The sequence below is a fragment of the Condylura cristata genome, unplaced genomic scaffold (assembly GCF_000260355.1).
Source record: "Condylura cristata isolate star-nosed mole 26May11 unplaced genomic scaffold, ConCri1.0 scaffold00015, whole genome shotgun sequence".
Lineage (NCBI taxonomy): Eukaryota > Metazoa > Chordata > Mammalia > Eulipotyphla > Talpidae > Condylura > Condylura cristata.
Genome location: NW_004567116.1, coordinates 17,146,035 through 17,168,650, shown reverse-complemented (window position 1 = coordinate 17,168,650; position 22,616 = coordinate 17,146,035). Strand labels below are relative to the sequence as shown.

Genomic DNA, 22,616 nt, shown 5'->3' with positions numbered 1-22,616 from the left:
AGCAATGAGTTGACCTGATGTTGTAGCAAGTTATTCTCTAAATAAAGAGTCCTTACTAGTATTTGTTTATTTAACCAAATCCAATGTTTAGTGTCAGGTCTAATATACAAACAGTGCTCAATTATTTCTGAGACTTTTAACTGAATAGAGACAGGCCAGAATATAAACTGCCTGGCTTTATCTAAGGCAATTGGGCAACTTCTCTAATGCACTGCAACTCTAATATAGAACTTTCACGATGACTATAACTTAGCTGTATCACTTATACCTGGAACAATACTTTAGTTTATTGAAAGAAATCAATCTTAAAGGTTAATATAAACTCAACGTACTTTATATCTTATGTAGAAAATGTCATTGTTCACCTTCCTCCATACTTCAGCAAGAAGCTCCCTTTCAAAATGTATTTTAAATGTCATTTCAAATAAGCAACAACACATCCCTAGGATATAGCCCACTATTAATTGACAGGTCATCCCATGGAAAATTCTCACCTGATTCGGTATGTGAAGAAATAGTGGGGTGGATGCACAGAGCTCAGTTCAGGCAGGAATGATGTGGAAACTGAAACTGTAATATCCCCAGTTGTTGCTACACACTCTGGATCATGAACATATCTAAGGTAATTTAAAAAATGAAACATTTTTAATCAACTAAGTTTAATTCTTTAAAAAAGATTTTAAAATACAGTACAAAATAGTTTGTATTTTATTTTAGGATAAGAATCTTAAATCCCATTTGAGATCCTCAAAGTATATTCCTAATAAGCTTGGAAAACTAGAAGTTACAAAGTGGAAAACCTTGAAGAATCTGGGTCAGCAATAACAGAAGTCAATGTTCAATGACCAGTGGTTTAAATAAATAATAGATCAGTACTTAATATGGAAATGAAGAGTTCATTCCACTTTCAAAGTTAAGGAAACTTCTGGGACATTTGAAAACCAGGAATATCTGAAAATTGAGCTATACACAGTGGCTTTGACAATAAAGATACATTTTTAGCTATTCTAAAGGCCTATAATGTATAATTAATCTATCATTTTTGCCAACCAGAACACTGTGAACCTATATTACAGCTAATATTTGCATGTCCCAGTTAAATATTATAGAATAGAATAATATTTGCCAGGAGTAACAGTTAATGAGTAACTTGCTTCAGTAAATCTACTAATTCGTAAATAGCTTTTTTTTTCCCCAAAAAGAAAGTATATAACTACCATAAAGCCATACCTGCTAACTCAAAATCAGTTTTTTCTCTTCTTCAAGGTAAGAAAAATACTGACCAATTATTTGTATATTTGGGCTTCAAAGAGAATAAATTTTATCTCTGATGTGGATCAGAAAAAAATCTGATAGTTTTTCTGATTTATCCAAAACCCCTAGTAAAATACCTGAAAATTTGGTCTCTGATGATAGGAAAGCCACCTGATACGACATTGTTGACGTAAGAAGTAAACCAATCAGTAAAAGTAGCACCTGTAAACCAGGAAGGGGAGAAAAAAGACAAATTATTTTTGTAAAGCCTATTCAGGAGACAAGGCAAAATCATTAGAATTGTCTATACTTAAGATGTGATACTAAAACTAGAAATACTTACAGGTAGTTCTGTTAGCCCTTTATCAGATCAATTTCTATTTTCAATTCTATCTAATTGACAACCAACTTGCTAGGCAATCCAACTACCTTCAAAGTACTTATTTTTTTAAGATTTATTTATTTATGCATACAGAATTGGGGTATCTGGTAAGAGGATTCACCAGAGACAGAGTGGGGAGCAGAACAGGAAGATGTACTGAAATGCACTGCTGAGGGGAACAGTGGGTGGAACAGGAGAGGTCTGCCTCGCCATGTGGCTCAGCTCCCCGACTGGGGCTTGAGCTCCTGCTGCAGTGGCTGCGATAGCTTCATAGTGCTGGGCTTTAACCTGTTGTGTCACCGGGGAGGGCCCCACAATACTTTTCATACTTAATTTTTTTTACACTTATAATAGATCAGAAATTTTGTTTTTAAGATTTTATTTATTTACTCATACAGAAATGGGGTACAGGCCAGACGTGCAGAGGTGGCAAGAGGATTCACAGAAACAGAGTGGAGAGCAGAACAGGCAGATGGACAAAGTAAACTGCTGAAGAGCGCAGTGGGTAAAACAGGAGAGGTCTGCTGCATCCTGTGAATCACCTCCGGGGCTGGGGATCGAACTTGTACTAAAGTGGCCAGGGCTTGGCTTAGCTTCGCAGTGCAGTGCTCCAACCTGCTGCACCACCAGGGAGGGCCCAATTAGAAATTTTTAATTTGTCTGCTACAGTAATGTAAGCACTATTCTATAATTTCTAAAACCACAGAACAAAAGAGATACATCTATGCCAAGGAAATATATCAGCACTTATTCTCAGAAAACCTGGGTATGTCCCTGGTCCTGGTACATCCTGAATCATAAACAAAATTCTGGCAGAAGCCAGACTCAGTCTGGATAGCTAACGGGGGTATGGCACTTTGGCGTTCTGGGCATCAGGCCAATCCCAAAGTAGTCCTGTTGCATCAGTATATATTCAAATGCACAGAGGGCAGAGGCCCTACATATTGTCAGTGACTAGCTCAAAGCAGAAAGGAATGACTAGAACAGTCTAGACCACTAGTTTAGACCATATATCCACGATCTAGTTAGTGACTAGATCAATAACAAGTATGAATTGATGAAAATACTTGATCAAATACTCAAAAAAATACTCAAAATACAGGAATTATTTTGCACCTCCCACAATATAATATAACTTCCTCAGACCCCGACTATCTACTATTAATACATTTCAGTGCCTAACACGTACTAGCCCCTTAACTAATGTTCAGTTTGGTGAATCCTTTCCCACACACCCCTTCCTGCACCTCTGGCCTATATCCAAGTTCTATGTGCATAAAAAATTAAAAATAGATCTTCAAAGAAAATAGAATTTAAGCTGGAGTGTGAGAGTACGCAACTTTAAAAATTTTAAAGCATCACTTGAGGGCCCTCCCTGGTGGTGCAACAGGTTAAAGCGCAGCACTATATAGTTATCTGCAGTCACTGCAGCACGAACAACCCTTAGCTAGGAAGGTGACCCATTTGGTGCAGCAGACCTCTCCTATTTTGCCCGCTGCTCCCCACTCTGTCTCTAGTGAATCCTCTGATCCCTTATGCCTTTAGCCTGTACCCTAGTTCTTGTATGCATAAATAAATAAATCTTAAATAAATAAATAGAAGTATAACTTGAAAGAAAGTAGATTATAAGCTGATTCAGGAATGGCCCATTCTGACCCTTTATTCATTAAATGCTATTGCATACAAATGATCACTTGTTTCTATCTACTTTGGGTACGATATTAAAAGAGCCTATAGAAAACAATTCCCTATATATTTTATGGAATAAAACAGTATATGAAAAAAAATTTTATAGCTTACAAAAAAGGAAATTCACATAGTGCATTTTAATACACCTTACTTTACTATATATCAAAACAAGTTCTTTAAGATGTAATATACCACATGATGAATAGTTACCGCTGTTTTACGATACACACACATATATAAAGTTGTTACAATATGAATCCTAAGAGTTCTTAGATAAAGAGCTATACACCTTGTATACAGTGATGTATGTCAATTATATTTCCATAAAAATGGGAAAAATGATAAGCAAAAGATAGAAAAGTTCTAGCATGAAGTAAAACAGTCAGCCCAGGTCTGCACTATCCAGTTTGGTACCCACTGGCCACACATGGTCACTGAGCACATGAAATGTGGCTATTGTCACATGTTTAAACATTTTTAATATACTGCATTAAATAAATATATTAAGATAAAATTTATTTGAAACTTTCACTACTAAACTTTATCTGAACATAGATTCCAGTTTTCTTAAATATCTACTAATAAGGCACTATCACCAGGTGATTCTGTCTTCTGTTTTATCAAAAGTTCTAAAAAAGTCAAACTTAGCCAAGTCAAGATTATAATGTAAACATTCTAAGGTAGAAACTCTGTAACTTGGAATTTCTTTGGTGGTATTGAGGTTTAACCAAGGGAACCGTTTTCTCTTTTTCCTCCCAGTGCTAACTGCTCCCTTGATCTCTTCTCAGTGTATTTCAAATCTTTTGCTTTTCCTCCAACTCCAGAGCGTTATTATCTACCTTTGCCCCCTGCAATAGTTGTATCCATTCCGTATCAAGTCAGACCAACACCAAATTGAGGGTAAGAAACTCACAGAGTCTAACCAGCAGCTTATCTGTGAGCTCAGGCAGCGTTCCAGTATATCAAGAGGAACACCAGTGTACTGGAGCCATAATGATTATCTCTGAAAGTATGTGCTAAGGGAGGACAAAGAGCAGAGGCAATGAGCAGGGGCAAAATCCCCAGAGGGTGTATACCTGGAAACCACAGACCACGTGAATCAGCCATGGACTAAATTTGAAAGCTTTTTAACACTTACTACTTAGGCGTGAAAGCGTCTTGATATTGTGAAATATACCACAACCTTGGAAGGTGTCACAGTAAAGAACAAATGGAGACTTACACTCTGTTTGCAGTTCCAATTAGGAACCTCAGCCTGCAAAGCCCCTTTACTACTGGATATTACTATATAGAGATGTTTGATATATGTCAGAAATATCTTTAAAAAGCAGGCATTTTAGAAAAATAGAAAAAAGCAGGCATGAATAATAAGAAAGTTTTTCTTAAAGTGAATTAAATAAGACTAGATGAATAGCAAAGGGATGAGATGAGCTTGTATACAGATTAGTGATCCTCAAAATTTTTGAGAAATATCCTTATAAATCCAATAAAAACTAGTGCTAAAGAGTTTATGAAGTCTTATGTATACTCAACTCTGAAAATGGCTGTCTTGAGGTTTCCAGTAATACATGTAAGTATTTTACTATAGCATTGGGACCAAATGAGAAAAAGTTTAATTTGTGGGCCTCCCTGTGATGCAGGGATCAAAAGTCTCAGAGCTATCAAGCTGTCACCAGCCACTGAGGCACAAGTCCCATCCCTGGCTGGAGAGCTGACCCACATGGCGCAGCAGACCTCTCCTGTCTTACCCGCTGCTCTCCTCAGCAGTGTATTTCAGTAGATCTGCCTGTTCTGCTCCCCACTCTGTCTCTGGTGAATCCTGTCACCACCCCTGCACCTCTGGCCTATACCCCAGTTCTTATATGCAAAAAAAATTGTTTTACATATCTATATCTCCAATTATGTCTTGCTAGAATTGATGGAAAGTGTATGTTATTTGTGAGGAAACTATATACATACTCATAACAATTCTATACATTTTATTGTTCTATAGTAGAGTCCTAATAGCATAAGATAGTATAGGGCACATCTTTTTCCAGAGACCAAATTCAAACAAAGTACAGGATTTAGTCTTTGAGAGCCTAGCTGGCCAAGGAAATGATAAATTTTTACTAACTTAATTTTTTTGACCAAGTATTAGTAGAAAGAAAGACTTTTTACCTATAATAAACATGTCAATAGCAGCTGGATTCCGAGCCATTTGGTCCTAGGTGAAAAAAAAGAAAACACATTTTACTTGGTTTCTGATTGTTCATTATCTGTATCCTTATTTGGAGACATGGCAGAGCAGATAAAAATAATTTAAGTATTCTAACCAATCCCTGGTCATTACTACACTTTCTGTTCCTGCTCTTAATGATTTCTATATTTAGAGTCTTTCCATACAATCTTTAGAAGAGTGACAGGCACTTCTCAATAAGTTAAAAGGCTCTATTATTACTATTACAATAAGCTAAAAATTATACTTCAATAAAACAAAGTTAAGGTAACATATGGCCTATTCTAGGAAAAAGGTTTTATATTCAGTCAATCCTAGGTTTGCCACTTTTCTCAGTAAATGGATTCACTTAGTCACACTCCTACAACCTAATAGCAATTAACAGCCAAAAATGAAAATAAAAAAAGATTATTTAGATAAATATTGCTATAAAAATCCTTTAAACATTTCAAATGTTATATAATCGTGGCTCATTAACTGTAAAAGGTATTTTCATTTCCTCTTTTGAGTTAAAAGTGCTCATCTATGCAAAAATATAAGCAGACTCTGCAATTGAGGAGCTGCTGAGAACTGAAAAAGAATGAAACCACATAAATGTTGTCACTAAAATCTTAGCTAATAAGACCTCCTAAAAAGTATCTAGATTTTTCAATACCTCATACATACTGAAGAAAAGTGTAAGAAGTTTCTACTGCACTTACAATTTGAATCAAGTAACATTCAAAAGCTAAATTTTAAAATTAGTTTCCTTTAATTTAAAATGCCTTAACAGAAATAACAGCTTTCCCTTATATTTACAATAGTTTGCACAGTTGATCCACTAATCAACTTCTCTCTGGGTACTCTGTGCCACTATGTTGGGACATTAGCCTTCTAGTATGATAGGTCTATAATCTTCTACAACCTGTACAAACCTAAAATTCCTAACATAACACACTTACACATTCATCAGAACGCATCATTTTTAAAGTCACACTTAAACAACTTCCTACTTACTGGACATTGGTAGAAAACTTCATTTTTGTTTCGGCCCTCTGCAGCTTCCACTGCTATGTACTGACTCAACCCAGTATGTATGCAAAATGTTAAAGGGAGACAGTATTTCAGTCCCTGTCTCTGCTGAAAGCCTCCAGCAGCTGTGTCCACGTCTAACAAATCCTCAGAACGGTAGTGATTAGACAGCGCCATACTTCCCAGCAGCCTGAGAACAAATGCAAAAACTTAATCAATTGCAATGCCAAACAGCTGTGCTTCATCTTTTTGATGAAAAATTACACACTAACATCTTTATAAAAACTGATTAGTATGTCAATTCTAATACACCAACTACTACAATTTATATGAAATTCAAACTCCTGAGTGATAAGGTTCTGATTTAAGTTAAAAGCTTAAATGTCTAAATGTCAGCCTTTTATTTACAAGAAAAATAATTTCATTGTTCTTGAGTCTATCTTGCCTTGATTTGCCAGTGCTTTGCTATAGATACATATAATTGTTTAAAAGTTTATATTCTCTGATATCTTTACCTAGATACAACCTTTAACTTGCTCTATCATACCAGGCATTATAAATGTAAATCGGCCTAAATCTCTTCCAAATTTTCATAAACTTGGGATGCGTGTGGTCTAAATTCACCTCACTGCATGAACGCAAGGACCCTGGTGTCACCGGCCCTTGATGAGATTCCCACCATAATAAGCCTACTAGTCAGGCTGTGGAAAGATAAAAATTACTCTGTTGTAATTCATAAACTCTTTGTTATATTAATTCTGGCAACTTTTCATAAACTTCTCTGTTGTTTGCTCTTGAACTATGACAATTTTCAATGTTATCATGTTTCCATTTGATATGCAAATAGCCTAGGGGAAAAAAACAGCCAGTAATGTTTTATCTAGCCCTAACTATATAATATTTAATATTTGAATACTACCTTGTAATCATAGTATGATCTCCAAGATTCCCTATACTCAATCTGATCTGAAAATACCACCTCATATGGTTCTGCATACAGACACACTCCCACCTGCACACACCAGGTTCCAGTAAGAATGACACAAAGTTCTCCCTGACTTCTTATTACGGTTTCACAAGTACAAAGTCTCTAAAATAGCTTAATTTCGTAAAGAACAAAAGGCACCAACCCATTCAAATCACATAGCTCTTAAAGCTGTGGGTGAATTTGACAGCTACTGTGGACCAAGAGGTTCCACAATGAATTACATCTTTTAGTTAAAATAGGCCATTCAGTTACACTTGAATAAGACAAAACTAAATTTCCTTTAGTGCATAGCACTCTGAATAAATGACTGCTTTTTTACATGTGCGGTGGATGGAACTGTCATTAAGCTCTCCAAAATCAATTTATCCGTCCCCTGACAGGATAAACACTTCAAGAGCTCTGAACAGTTTCAGTTAAAGTAACCTCTATACAAATGCTCTGTCTCATAACCAGCCCCTCTCCCACTCCTTACCAGCTTTCATTTTAAAGTAAAGAGAATGTTTTGGTGGACATGCTCTTATGAGCTCTATTTATTTTGCTAAAATAAAATTTAAGGTGTATATTTTATCTTGTAGATTAGTATAAGTGGGAATTTTCATAAGTCTGTAACCTGTTAAGAGTAACTACAGGGCCTCCCTGGTGGCGTACAGTTAAGTCCCTGCACTAACACCTTTGTGGCTTGAGTTTGATCCTGGCCAGAGAATTAACTCACATACGGCACAGCAGACCTCTCCTGTCTTGCCCACTGCTCCCCTTAGCAGTGTATTTCAATAAATCCTTCTGTTCTGTTACGTATTCTAATCTCTGGTGTATCCTCTCCCCCACCCCCTGCACCCCTGACCTACACCCCAGTGCTTCTACACAAAAAGAAAAAAAAAAAGAGTAGCTACAAATACAATTTATCTTCATTCTAGAAAATTACTTGTACATTAAAAATAACCAAAACAGTGAACACCTTACCCAGGAACCACTAACTTCTGTCCATTGTGGATGCGATATGAACATCGATAATCATCAGGTAGTTTGCAACCAATTTGAGCTTCCACAGCATCGAGGTCTTCTTCTCGGGCACCCTCTGCAGTTCACACACAGAAGAGTAAAATATGAAGAAGCCATAAGCCTTAAATCTAAGAAATATGATCTAACCAGTGAAACAATATTAAAGCAAGTGTATGTATTCAAAATACATTGAAATACAGGAAAATGAACTGAAAATTCAGAGAAACGTTACATCATTTTGGACTGGCTCTGACCTGTAGAGTACTGAGCAAGTTAATTCCTCTTTCCTCTCAACAGAGAAAGCACTGGCATTAAGTAAGATAGGGAACAGTATGTACTGATGAGATCCACAATAGTTCTTTCACAGTACAACACTAATTTTAGGGTATATCTAATTTTACTTAACCTAATATAGTTATGTATATATAAAAAAAGTTCTCTATGTTGTACAACAGTCTGAATAAATATCTTAAAGGGAAATACAGGACATAGGTGTTGGTTCATGTGTGAGGAGCCATTAAAACTTAAATTTTGTTTATTTGCAAGTTTGCCATATATTCTAGTTTGAAAGAGGGGGGAGTAATTACAAAACTGAAAGAAGGGCTCACTTCCAGCAATGTACCAAACCTCTTACTGAGAACAAGTAGGAAAACTAAATAACGAGAAATTGGTTTCAAGGCTTTTGGAGAACCTCAATAAATGGGGAATTTGAGGGGGAGGTAGGGGGGTAAACAGGAGGCTGAAAAGTTAAGCAAAACTTTTCATGGTACCACAGGTTTGAGAGAATTTTCCAAAATTGACGAAAACATCAAACCATAGATTTAAGAAGCACTATAAACTCTGTGGAGAATAATTACCAGAAAATCCCATATATACACATCACTGGAAAATCACTGAAATCAAAGACAGAGAGAAATCTTAAAAGCAGCTAGAAAGGGGAAAGGGCACAGAATCGCCCTCAAAGGAATAACAGGAAAACTGCTAAATTCTCAACAGAAACAACAGAAGCCAGAAGAATGGTATCTTATAAAGTGCTGAAAAAATCTACTGGCTATAGAATTATACGATGTACATTAAAACTGAAGATGAATTAAATATGTTTTTAGGCAAAAATTTCAGAAAAACTCTCCCCCATTTAAAGAAAACTACAAAAGAAAATCTTTAGGCAAAAGAAAAATTATTACAAATGGAAGAATGAAGATGCAGGAAGAAATGAAAGGCAACCAGAAAAGGTAAATATGGAGGGAAATCTAAATAATAATATCAACATGTAAAATAATGTTTTTAGGGATATAAAATATGTTGACAATTAAAATCACAAAAACTATAACATAACAACAAAGACAGGGAGAGGTAATTAGAGTTAAAAGTATTCTAAAGTTTTTTTTAAATCCGAGAAGTGGTAAAAATACTAACACATACTAGATTTTAATTAAATCATAGATGGATGTCTTAATTTCTGGAGTACTCACTTGGTAAGTTAGAGTTAAGAAAGGGAGTTACAGGAGAATATATAATTCCAGTCCTTCCCAAATGACAGTTTCCTTCTTCAGAGTCACTAGGGGAGATAACCCTACTTCAAACCTCTCCAACTTCTGGAGGGGCCTGCAGGGTTCCTTTTAAGGATTTGTATATTTAGGTCAAGCCTCCTCAGAATGATTTCCCTTTTTATTAATGGTTAATTCAGATTTAACTAATTTTAGACCTTTATTACATCTGCTAACCTGCCAACCCTCTTTACTTTGTTATTTAATATGACCTAACAATAAGACTAAAATCAGTTTTATCCACAGTACAGTTATACTCAGTATATTATTATACTGAGATGTACAACTGGGTGGGAATCTTGGGAACTATCAAAATTTTGCTTACCACAGTGAGAGATTTTAACATACTACTTCTAATAACTACAGGAAGAGTAGACCCCCGCCCCCCCCAAAAAAAAATCAATAAGGGTGCAGAAGATCTGGAGATTAACAATTTTTGTTACCATAGTAGTAAATCTAACCATGGTAAAACAAACACTGTTTTCAAGTGTATATGGAACATTTTTCAAGACAGATTGTATGTTGAAACCCAGAACAAATTACAACCATTTTAAATAACTAAACTCGTATAAAGTTTATTTTCTGACGAAAGCAGAATTAAAATAAAAATTATATCAAAAAGATAACCAAAAATTGTTTGGAAATAAAAACGATACATTTCTATATAGCCCATGGGTCAAAGAAGAAAAAGAAATCAGAAAATATTTCTAAGTGCATGTTCATGAAAATATATTAAAATGTATGTGATCAATCTAATGCTATGTTTAGAGGGAAATTTATAACCCTGAATGCATAAAAAATAAAAGGCTGAAAATTTATGATCTTAAGTAAATATCGTAAGTCAAGAAAAAGTGTCAGTAAATTCAAAAGAATTTAAGGAAATAAGGAATGCACATAGAGATACTGACAAAGGCAAAAGCCAGTTCTTTGAAAAGACTGAAAAACTAATTGGCCCCTAACTAGCAAGACTGATGAGGAATAACAAAGAGAAACCACACATATTATCAGAAGGGGAAATGTGAGCTCACTATAGATACAACAAAAGTGACAAAGATAAGAGAATATTAAGAAAAACTTAATGCAGTAAATTGGAAAAATGAAGTGGATAGTTTCCCAGAACAACATAACTTAATCAAAACGACATAAGACTAGTCCTACATCTAATAAAGAAATTGAATCCTTAATTAAAAACCTTCTCACAATGAGAACTCCAGGATTGAATGGCTTCACTGGTACATTCTACTAATCATTTAAGCAAGAAATAAGACCAAGCTTACATAAACTCTTCCAGGGGACAGAAAAAGAGGCAACACTTCCCAACTCGCTTTACAAGGTCAGCATCATCTTGATACCAAAACCTGACAAGAACATTGCAAGAAAGGAAAATTACAGGCCAAACTCTCTCATGAACACAGATGTAAAAACCCTAACCAAATAATAGCAAATCAAATCCAACAATACATGAAAAGGGTAATATAATTACAACCAAAGTTAAGTTTACTTTAGGAGTGCAAAGTTGGTTTAACATTCAGAAAAATCAATGTAATTCAGCGAAAATTAACAGAATGAAGTACAAAAATCACAGGATAATCACAAAGTTGGAAAGGCATTTGATAACCATTATCTATTTAAAACACAAAAGCAAATATTTTCCCAAAGTAGAAACAGACGGGATTTCCTTCAATTTGATAGAGAGGTATCTCAAAAAAACCTACAGCAAACAACTTCTTTAAAGAAGAAATGCTGAAAGCTTTCATTTTGCTATCAGAAAGGATGTTCACTAAAATTTTCTATGCCATACTGTACAAAATATCCTCCCTAGTGCAGTAAAGCAAGAAAAAAAAAGGCTTGTAAGGATCAGAATACTAGAAATAAAACTACTACTATATGTCCTCAGGAAAATGTAAATTAAAACCACCACTATAAACCCACTTAGAAAGACTGAAATAAAAAGAATGACAACATTAAGGTGCTGGTAGGAGTATAAAGTGGTAGAACTACTTTGGAAAATCAACATTACCTTTCAAAGTTTGAAATAAGTATTTTCTACAACCTAGCAAACAATCCGAGATATAAAATTTACAGCATTATTTCTAATAGCCAAGAAACTAGAAATAACCCAAATATCTATCAACAGTAGAATATATCATTGTGATATATAATGAAATACCATACTGCAACAAAAATGAACAAACTATTGTTACACATAACACACTTGAATATCATAAACAAAATAGAAATAATTCACACAAAATGCATACTTATGCAATGTATATAAGTTCAGAAAGAGAGAAAGCTATTTAGTGACAATAGCAACCAGGAAAGTAGTTACCTCAGAAAGAGGGAAGGTTCCTAGGTACAGATAATTACTGGTCTTCTTGATCGGGAGGGTTACCATGGGCATGTTCACACTGTGATGATTCACTAAGTTGCACACTTATGACCTGTGCAAGTTTCTGCATGTTAGTTAATATCACTAGTGATAGCATGTATAGATATTACCTACCCCTAGACCTGTAATGAGAGGGGAACTTCACCTTTGTGATAATCTTTCTAAAAACTCATAGTCTCATCATGAATAACACTTCAGACAAAATTATGTGGAGTGGCAGTATACAAAATATCTGACCAGTACTCCTTCAAACTGTTAAGGTTACGGAAGACAGAGACTAAGAACCTACCACAGACCAGAGACATTAAGAGACAAGACAACTAGATGCCATTTGGTATTCTGGTTTGGATAAAGGACATTTGTGGAAAATCTGGTGAAATACAAATAAAGCCTGGAATTTAGTGCCATGTGCCAATGAAGACTTTAGTTCTGACAAATGTCCCACAGGGAAATACACTAGTGGAAACTGGAACTGGGTGAGGGGTATATAGGGACTCTCTGTACTATGTCTGCAACTTTCTGATAATCTAAAATTACTATATAAGTTTTTTTTAAGTTGAATACAAAAGAGAACGAGCTGAATGGCCGCCTGAACCAGAAGTTGCATGAGGAAAGTAGTTACAGCTACATACTAGACATTTAACATAAAACATTAAGAAACTAAGAATTTCTTGGAGAGACAGCCAGACAGAAAAAAAAGTAAAAACAAACATGGCAAAAGAGAAAAGAGAATGAAATGTATGTTTATAATACAGTAAAAACAAGGTTTAGAGAGACATCCTGCTACATTAGAATTTGGGTATCAGAACAGGTTCAAACCTCACCTGTACCACTTGCTATTAATCTCTGGTAAATTATTTTGTCCCTTTAATCCCGTTTCCTCTCCTAAGAAATGGGGGGTAATACCACTTACCTGAGAGAAATCTAGTAAGGATTAGATAAGCTTCATGTGTTTAATAAAGTTCATTTTCTTCCCTTGCCCTCTAGCCTGCTCACATGAGGAAGCGTGAAAACGTTACTAGGTGTCAAGAAATCTAAGTTAGAATTCTCTCTCTCCTTTATTAGCTACAGGACATGCCTATGTCACCTGAACTCTCTCAGCACGTTCCTTCACTTGTAAAATGGGCAGTGAGGTAAAAAATAAAGTCAGGGATTGGCAAACTACAACCTACTGCCTGATCTGGTAAAGTTTTCTTGGACCACTGCCACACCCTTTTGTTTCCAGACTGTCTGTGGCTGCTTTCCTACAGTATAGCAGAGCTGCATAGTTGTGACAGATATCACCTGTCTCTCAAAGCCTAATATATTTACTATCTGGTCATTTAAAGAAAAATATTTGCCAAACCCTGGTCAGAATGATCCCTAAGGTACCTTCCAATTCTAAAACTAAGCCAACACATAAGGCAGACATGTCATTTCAAAATACATAATACACCACTAGAGAAACTGGTAGGAAGTCTAAGTGCTCTCAGTTTTCCTTCTCTGTAATTTCTATAACTTTTGAAAATGAGTCAGGGACTATGGTCCCTGAGGTGAGTATGTAGGTTCCTAAAACTCAGTATTCTATTATAGATGGCAATCTTTACCTTACTCCCAACTTATGGCAAAGTCCAAGAGAACTGGCACCTGGAAATAAAACAAGGCTGTCAGGAGTTCCTTGACAACCTCACCTTCAACTACTAGATAAAGAATGTGAGCAAGGAGCCTGGGAATAACAAGTTGAGTGCAAAGAAACAGAAAAAGAGAGAAGCTACCATGTATTCTTAGCTTCTTCCTTCTTTGGTACATTCTCACATTCCAAACACCTTAATATTGGATTAGCTCTCTAAAAATCTAAGAAATTCTAAACAAAATATTCTTTCTCCTTTTAACTGCTGTTAAGGCCATAATTCTACAACCCTCCCTGGTGCAATGGGTTAAAGCACTATGAAGCTCTCCGAAGCCACTGCAGCAGGAGTTCAATCACACTGGCCAGGAAACTAACCTACATGGTGCCACAGACCTTTCCTGACCTGCCCGCTGTTCCCCTCAGCAGTGTACTTCATCAGTCGGCCTGTTCTGCTCCCCACTCTGTCTCTGGTAAATCCTCTCACCCACCAGAACTCTGGCATATACCCCAGTTCTTGTATGCATAAATAAATAAATCTTAAAAAAAAAAGTCAGCATAATTTTCGAGTCAGAATTATTATTATATCCTGACTCTGCCTTTTGCTTGATGGCAAATAATTTAGTTTTTTTATGTCTTAGGCTGTTCACCTATAAAACGAGAATAGTAATTAAGTACCTCACAGAATTTTGGCGAATTAAATGGAGTAATACATAGTACTTAGCTTAGTGCTGACCACCACTATTATCACCACCACTCATTTTCAGAATTATCTTCTTTTTGGAATTATTTAATCTACACTAAGTGTACGATATTAGAAAAGTAACCACTAAAATTATTGAAATATTATTTCTTTCAAAGCTCTATCCTCTCTGCCAAGTCATTCTTTTTTATACCTTAGAGCAATTGAGTTTTAAGTAACTGGTCATACAATCATGATTTCTATGAATTTCACATTTGTATAGAATGAAAACTTCTAGAGGAATTTATGAAATGTAAAAGGAATGCTGTTTCAAAAGAGACTTTAGTACAAAAGGAATACATCTGAGAAGTGATCCCAATTTCAGCTTAATAATACCAAAATTTGTATAAAACTCATTTTATGAAGAAATGGAAACTAAAGCAGATAAAAAGCAACATATCTATTTCTGCACTTTCTTGGACATAAAGTAATAAATGAAATTAATGGGAACTAGTTTGTTAATATTTCTTGCCAAAATTGGACAATGATAGTGTAGCAGAAAGAACACAGGTTTTTTTTTTATTTCTTTTTTTCCAAAGATTGATTTTTTTATGCATACAGAACTCAGGTACAGGCCAGAGGTGCAGGGGCAGTGAGAGGATTCCCCAGAGACAGTGGGGAGCAGAACAGGCAGACTGACAAAGTACACTGCTGAGAGGAGCAGTGGGCAGGTCAGGAGAAGACTGCCATGCCATGCAGGTCACCTCCAGGGCAGGAGATTGAACTCACACTGAAGCAGCTGTGGTCAGCTTGTAGTGCTGCATCCTAACCTGTTGCACTACCAGGGAGGACCCAAGAACAAAGGTTTTAGGAGTCAGACCTCAGTTCAAATGTTACTTTTCACTATTCTATAAATGTCAAAGCAGGGACGAAAGTTTTCCTTACTCTGTTATGCTACTCATATTCCGAAAGATCCAATTCTTCAGTTTCCAAATATTAAACCATCAAGCAAACTTTCACTTGTACTAAAAACAGGAGTATAGCTGATAATAGCAGGCAGTTTCTCAATTATGCAAAAACAACAAAACACCCACTTTAGAAAGAAAACACACATACAAAATAAGTCACAAGTTATCTTTAAGCAATCTTAGCAATACATTTCTTTATATAAAAACAAGTATAATAATGAAAGAGTTAATTTTTCTTAAGTGTGGGTTCTCACACAAAATTAGGTAGCTACTACCTCAAGGGATCTTTTTAGCAATATAGGTGGTAATTTGGCAAATTGAGTGGTACAGATAATGCTGGATCAACCAAGATTAACATCAATGAGAGAGACCCAAAGTTATTTAAACTAACCTATTTATGTCATGGTAACTAAAATGGAGGCAGGGAGATTGCATTCCCAGTACCTTTCAAAGATAAAACCATCCGAGGACATCTGGGTTCTAAGTATTTCTTGAGATCATCCCAGGCCTTTTTAATAGCAGCATAATGGTCAATGTATCTTCCTACATCAGAGTAAGTATCTATGAAGAGAGATTTCCAACACTGATTCTTCTGGTTTTTCTCATCCCTAAATAGATGGGGAAAAGAGATTAAAATCTATTGATATAAAATTAGTGTATACTTTAGATACTTACCAATATACTTATTGTGGATGTTATTTTCACCTTCTCTTTCTTTTATTTTAGCCACAAATGAGTACTATATTGCAAAAAATGATACATCAAAAAACTTAATAGGTGTTATTGCCAGCAAAGTGGAATTAAGAGTCACCTTTCTTACTTTCCACCTCTTTTTTCAACTTCTCTAGTCTCTGATAAAAATAATGTGACTAGTACATGGAGTATAAATCTCAGCTTACATCTAAAAACAAGCATAAAATTTTAAAATATATATGTGGCTTTTCTAGTTTAGACAATATTTAGGTCTAATGGAATTATATTAATCTAGTTTGTCTACACTGGACTAGCTGGAGAAACAGATTCAAAGCAATCACATGATTCAACATTTCTATTTTACACAATTCCACAAATATGTATTGAGTGTCCACTTAGCCACTAAGGACACGGGAAAAATGACCACCTTCTTTCTGTGCCTTCAAAAATATACATAACCAAGGAGAAAAAGTGGTGAGCAAATTTAAGTTAGATGTGATATTAGTTAAGGCAGTCCCAAAGACCTTCAGCTAACCTACTAGCGATCTTGGGCCTGACCCTGTTGGGAATGGAGAGACACTTAAGCATTTTAACAGGGAATTAAAAGAGTAGAATTACGGTGGTGGCACAGGAGTGGTAGATTTAAGGGATCTAAGCCCAAAGGAAACTAGTTATTTCTGAATTGTTTCTATAATTCTACATGTGTTAGCTATTCATTTGTCAGCTTCGCCTCTATCTACCAATACACCAAAGTGAAAGATGAGGATAAAGCAACCTTTGGAATTCCCTTCCTATCTCCCCCCTCCCAATGTTTCATAGCTCAGGAATTAACCTTTAGTTTTGTGGAATAGTTTACAGCTTTAAATAATATACTTAATCCTTTCCTTCTTGCTTCACCAAATTTATTACTACCTGACTACATCAACTAAAAAAAAAAAAAAACAGTATTAGCATTCCTATCCTTTCTTTCACCTTTTCTGAACTCCTACCTTCTGTCATCTATACTTTTATTCTGTCAAAGTAAGTAACATTTATTGAATTCAGTGAACCCTTGTTCACAGAAAGGTCAAGTAGATCATTGTGCGAACAAGTCTGGAGCTCAGTGGTCAGGGACAGACATTTAAGCTTGGGAGTTAGGAGCACACAAGTATTCACAGGAAGCCACAGTAGTGCATGCAGGAGAATTCATAAGGGCCTGGACCAAGGATATCAGCTTGGGGAACACCACTATTCACTGGTGTTCACTATCAGACACAGGAACCATCAAAGGAAATAAAGAGACAGGAGTTAGAGGGAGAGTCAAGACAAACTAGCATTATAGAAGCTAAAAGCCACATGTCAAGAATGCATACTCTGAATACTCACTCAGATATCAGCCAGTATTTTTTGCAATGTCTTCTCCACAGTGGATCATGACTTGATAGCTGGCTAAGTCTTCGACTGACATAGCAACAACTGGCAGTAACCAGATTCACAGGTAGTAAAAGGAAATAAGAAAGCAATTTTAAAATAAAGATGAAAATATTCAATGATAAGCTTTATTTTTACCTCTATTTTCTGTCTTTATAATTATAAAGCACAGCTTCTAAAACTTATTTAACAATGTTAGCATATGAGTAGTGAAGTCTTAACTTTTTTAAGAAAAATAACTCCCCAAATAACTACCCAAAACTCTACCACTGTAACTTTCATATGCAACTTTATAAAACATAATCCACTCAAATTAATTTCAAATCAAAGAGCTTTCCTATGTTACTGATACATTATTTCTACATGTAGGAATAAATACCATTCTGGTATAAACAAAGCAATTTTTCTTAAGATCTATGAGAAATTTTATAACAAATAAAATTTCTAAAATTTTTTCTTAACGAAATATTGCAGTCCCAAACAACTTTTAATTATAACAACTGGCAAGCCCACCTATAGAAGGTGTGTGATTCATAACAGTTCTGATTCAGTATCTATAGCTATTCAAATTAGTAGCAGCTGCTTAAAAATACGACCGTAGGCTCCCTGGTGGTACAACAGGTTAAAGCACAGCACAGTAAAGCTGTCCAAAGCCACTGCAGCACGAGTTCAATCCCTGGTCAGGGAAGTGACCCACATGGCACAGCAGATCTCTCCTGACCTGCCTGCTGTTCCCCTCGGCAGTATATTTCAGTTGAGCTGCTTGTTCTGCTCCCCACTCTTTTCTCTGGTAAATCCTCTCACCCCCCCACACACTCTGGCCTGTACCCCAATTCTTGTATGCATATAATTTTCTAGCTATTTAGAGATTTCTAATAAAATAGTACTCCAGTCCTACAAATCCTATCCAACATAAATGACTTGCAAAAAGAATAAACCTAAGATTAGGAAAATAGATTTCTATCCTTTTAAGAGGAATCACAAGTTACAGAAAGTAAGTTTTCAAAGATCTCACATGGATAATAACTAATCAATAAATATAATCTTAATCACATAGGGTTTGTCAAGGACACGACTGGAACATGTTAAAATCGATGGCAAACAGAATAGCCTTTGGTTTTCAGATTTTACAAAAACATCATGCTCACTCTTTTCTGAAAAATTCAAAAGATGCCCAAATGTTTGCAAAAAATAGGAATCCCTTCAGTTTTGTGAATTGAGAGTCCATTCCCTCTTTTCTTGATCTCTTTCCTTCCACTGTCCCAAGAGTTAATTAACATGAAAGAATCTCTGGAATAAGCAAAGGTGACTTTGATGCACATTAAAGCTGAAAATTACTGTTGCAGACATTCTGACTCAGTTGGCTTGGGGCTGAGATGTGTACCTAAAGCCTGCGTGTTTAAAAAGTACAAACTAATTCTGATATGCAGAGGGTTACGAATGAGTAGTGTTCACATACACACACACACACACACACACACACACACGATGAATAGAATACAACACCAAAATCTGAAACAGAAGACATCATGCAATCTCAGGTTCAAACACTGCAGCTGATATACAATGATACCAGCAGACTAATCCAATCAACCCAAACCAGTTCAGCAAATATGTGTTCCAAACCAAGGGCTTAGCAAAGGACTAGGCCTTTGGTAAAGATGGTTGCATGACACAAGAAAGAAGTTGTAGTATACTAGAAACTTTTCTATGAATGAAATTCTGAAGTATTTGTGATGTGTATATTATGTGCCTAGGCCAATAAGCATTTCAGGGCAGGCGTGCTGTGAGAGTGTTTCTGAAAAAGATTAGCATCAGAATTTGTAGACTAGTTAAACAGATGAGCTCCCCCACATGGATGGACATTACCCAGGCCCCTGAGGAACTACTTAAAACAAAAAGCTTGCTGAATTTGCGCCCTGTCTGAATGAGCTGAGCTTCTCCTCCGCCCTTAGTGCCCTCGGTTCTCAGGACTTCAGATCCTGATATTCAGACTGAAATCTGGAACGTTGGCACTCCAGCTCTAAGCCCTTTCAATTATACCAATGACATTCTTGAGGCTCTGCCTTGCAGGTGGCGGATCATAGAACTTGTCAGTCTCCATCATTCATGACCCAAAACCTTATATTGATGTGTCTGCAACACACCACACTCACACCATATTGGTTCTTTTTCTCTCAAGAACCCTGACTGACACTATTCAACTCAGATTACTTTCATGCATCACTTCTCAGTCTTTTGGCTACAATCAAGTGTAGTATCAGTTTACTTTCACAACGATTTATGGATGGAACTATGTCATTTCTGTTCAAAACTTTGACTACTACCTGAAGTATTTAAAATAAAACCTGACCTTCTCACGTTGGCTCCTATAGTCCAATATGATCTCACCAGTCTCTTCTCAAACCATTCTGCCTGTGAGTCACTTCCCATCTCCTGCAACTCTAGTCTTCTAGCTCCTGCAATGGCCACCAGCTTCTGAATATACTTGCCCCTGCCAGGACTCGACTGTGCTGTCCTTCATCTATAGCAACTCCTTCCAAATTAAATCAATCCTTCCTCATTCCTTAACAAAAAACAGTTGGTTTATTTCCTTCACAGCCAGTAGGACCTCTTATAATTATGATTTGTTTCTCTCATCTTGCTTTCTAGATTATAAGCACCACTAAAGGGGCCTTATCTCTTGCTCACTACTGTATCCCTAACATTTAATAGGTTGGCATACAGCAGGCACTCAAAAAAAAAAAAAAAAAAACTTGTTGACTAAATGATGAATAAAAAGATAAATAAAAGCTTTACATTCAAGAAGTGTACAATCTATCTAGCCTGACAAATGAACGCTGCACAGCAAGGTAGAGAGAGAAATCAGGAAAAGTGATCTTAAAGGAATTCCACCTTACCAGGTTGAGAAGAGGCAAAGCATTCCAGGGTCAAGAGCTTCAGGTGCGGGAACAAAAAAACACAAGTGTATGATATGCTGATAGAGTTTTGATTTAGGTGAAGAAGACTGTTCTAAATAATAAGGGTGCTTTAAATGCTCCCAGAAGTGTATAGTTGTAAACAACAAGCGACATCAAAGGTTTTGAAGGGCAATGATAGCCTATCTGTCTTAGAAAGATGATTCTTGTAGCAATGTAGCCCAGAGACCAAAAGGGTATTTGGTGTCTACAGCAACAGAATATTTCAGATGAAAACTGCCTGCAGTTGGAACAGCCTTTCCCAAAGAAAAGAAACTTTTATTTCTCTGCATCAATACAGGTCTGAGTAGGGAAAAAAATATTTTCTAGAAAAATAAGAGTGTTATAAGTACATAAATAGGAGCAAAAAAAAACTGGAGCTGTCCTCTGTCATCACTTAGCTAGACCAATCAAGAGCTGTCAGTAACTCCAAGAATTCTGTATCTCCAAAAGAATACCTGGCAACACGGCACAACCACCAAGTGGCTAAAATCCCATGGTTAATACCAAAAACAAATCTCGCCTATGCATCCCGAAGAGGGCAATTTCACTGCCTCTGCAAATACACGAGGTGGCAAAAGAGCCATGCCACCAACTGTCAAAGGTGTAAACAACGCCATTTCTTCCATCAAACCAGACAGTTCCAAGCGCTGGAAAAAACTGGGCATTTAACTACTCTAACCAGCAACCGGTGTTTATTTTTGGAACAGATAACTCGCAACACGTGAAATCCCAAGGAAAGAAGACAGTCACCTGTATCTTACCACCGGAAGTCAGTACCAAAACACAAAATCCAACATGCAACCATGAAGAGGAAGGCTGAAGCGAAACAATTATCAACCATAAACAATTATCAGTCACAGATATCCGAAAGCTCCCCGACAACGATACTAATGTACCGGAAGTCGCACCTGGGGGTCAGGAGGTCTCGCGGTTGTTTTCTCTCCCGCGCCACACCTGCCCGCTCAAGCGCTGGACTCCGAAGGCCCGGGGCCCATGCAGAGAGGAGCGCTCGCCTTGGAAAGGAGCTTTTCCAAAGTGTCTAGTGTTGGGCCATACCCGCTGGAGTTCCGCCGAGCCGACGGGCGCGGGGATCGGCGGGGCGCAGTGGGGAGCGCCAGGGTGAAGCAGCTTCGCGACCCCCCAACCACCCCCTTCCCTCCAGGGCCTCCAGGACTCTCGTCGCTCCACAGGCCAGAGCCCTGGACAGGAGGAAGACCTCAGGGCGCGGCACTTTCCGCCCGCGTCTCGCTCCGGCCCGGGGTGGTTCTGCAGGATCAGGTCGGCCCTGGCGTCACCTTCTGGCTGACGCGGGAGTCCGGGTCCTGTTGGCTAGAATGGGCCTCCTTTCCTCCAGCCACACCACCTCCTCGCCCCCATTATACCACCCCTGTCAAGAGCGTCGTCCCATTACTTGATTAGGTCCCGGTAGTCCAAGAAGGATAAGATGAGGAGCAGGGGATCGGTGGGCAGCGATTCTAGAGTCAGCGACACCGACTCGGTCTCCATGGTCGCCATCTTGCCTGGCCGGTGCAGGCCTGGCCCCGCCCCGGGCCCGCCCCCCGCCGCCACCGCCCGAGTTTGCTCCCCAGCGGCTCTCGCAGGTTTGTTATGTAACCGCCGGGACGGCCCCGCCCACTGGGCGGGTCCGGGGGGGGTGACTCCTGGGAAGGCTCCGCCCACCTGCCCCTGGAGCCGGGCACCAGCGCCTTCCGAACCTTCAGCTTCTCGGATATCGGTTCTGCCTAGCTGCGTGAGCTCTGCGGGCTGCGGTCAGGTCCGGCTCGTATCTGCTGAGTGCTCTCCTATAGGACCAGCCC

The 22,616-nt window shown here is 37.4% G+C and overlaps 1 protein-coding gene across 2 annotated transcripts in view; it reads right to left on the bottom strand.

Moving 5' to 3' along the window:
- The window catches only part of FBXO3 (F-box protein 3), a 28,827-nt gene extending 6,492 nt beyond the window's left edge, over positions 1 to 22,335 (bottom strand). The window contains exons 1-8 of one of the 2 annotated variants that reach the window (XM_004682936.1): positions 22,211 to 22,335; positions 17,795 to 17,884; positions 16,181 to 16,344; positions 8,503 to 8,617; positions 6,540 to 6,744; positions 5,486 to 5,531; positions 1,392 to 1,476; positions 495 to 617 (exon numbers count right to left, since the gene is read on the bottom strand). In XM_004682936.1, the coding sequence (XP_004682993.1) occupies positions 495 to 617; positions 1,392 to 1,476; positions 5,486 to 5,531; positions 6,540 to 6,744; positions 8,503 to 8,617; positions 16,181 to 16,344; positions 17,795 to 17,884; positions 22,211 to 22,314 (932 nt within the window). In that variant the 5' untranslated portion in view covers positions 22,315 to 22,335. The remainder of the gene's footprint in view (positions 1 to 494; positions 618 to 1,391; positions 1,477 to 5,485; positions 5,532 to 6,539; positions 6,745 to 8,502; positions 8,618 to 16,180; positions 16,345 to 17,794; positions 17,885 to 22,210) is intronic. The other variant, XM_012725700.1, reaches the window with a different exon arrangement.
- Positions 22,336 to 22,616: the final 281 nt, after the last annotated feature.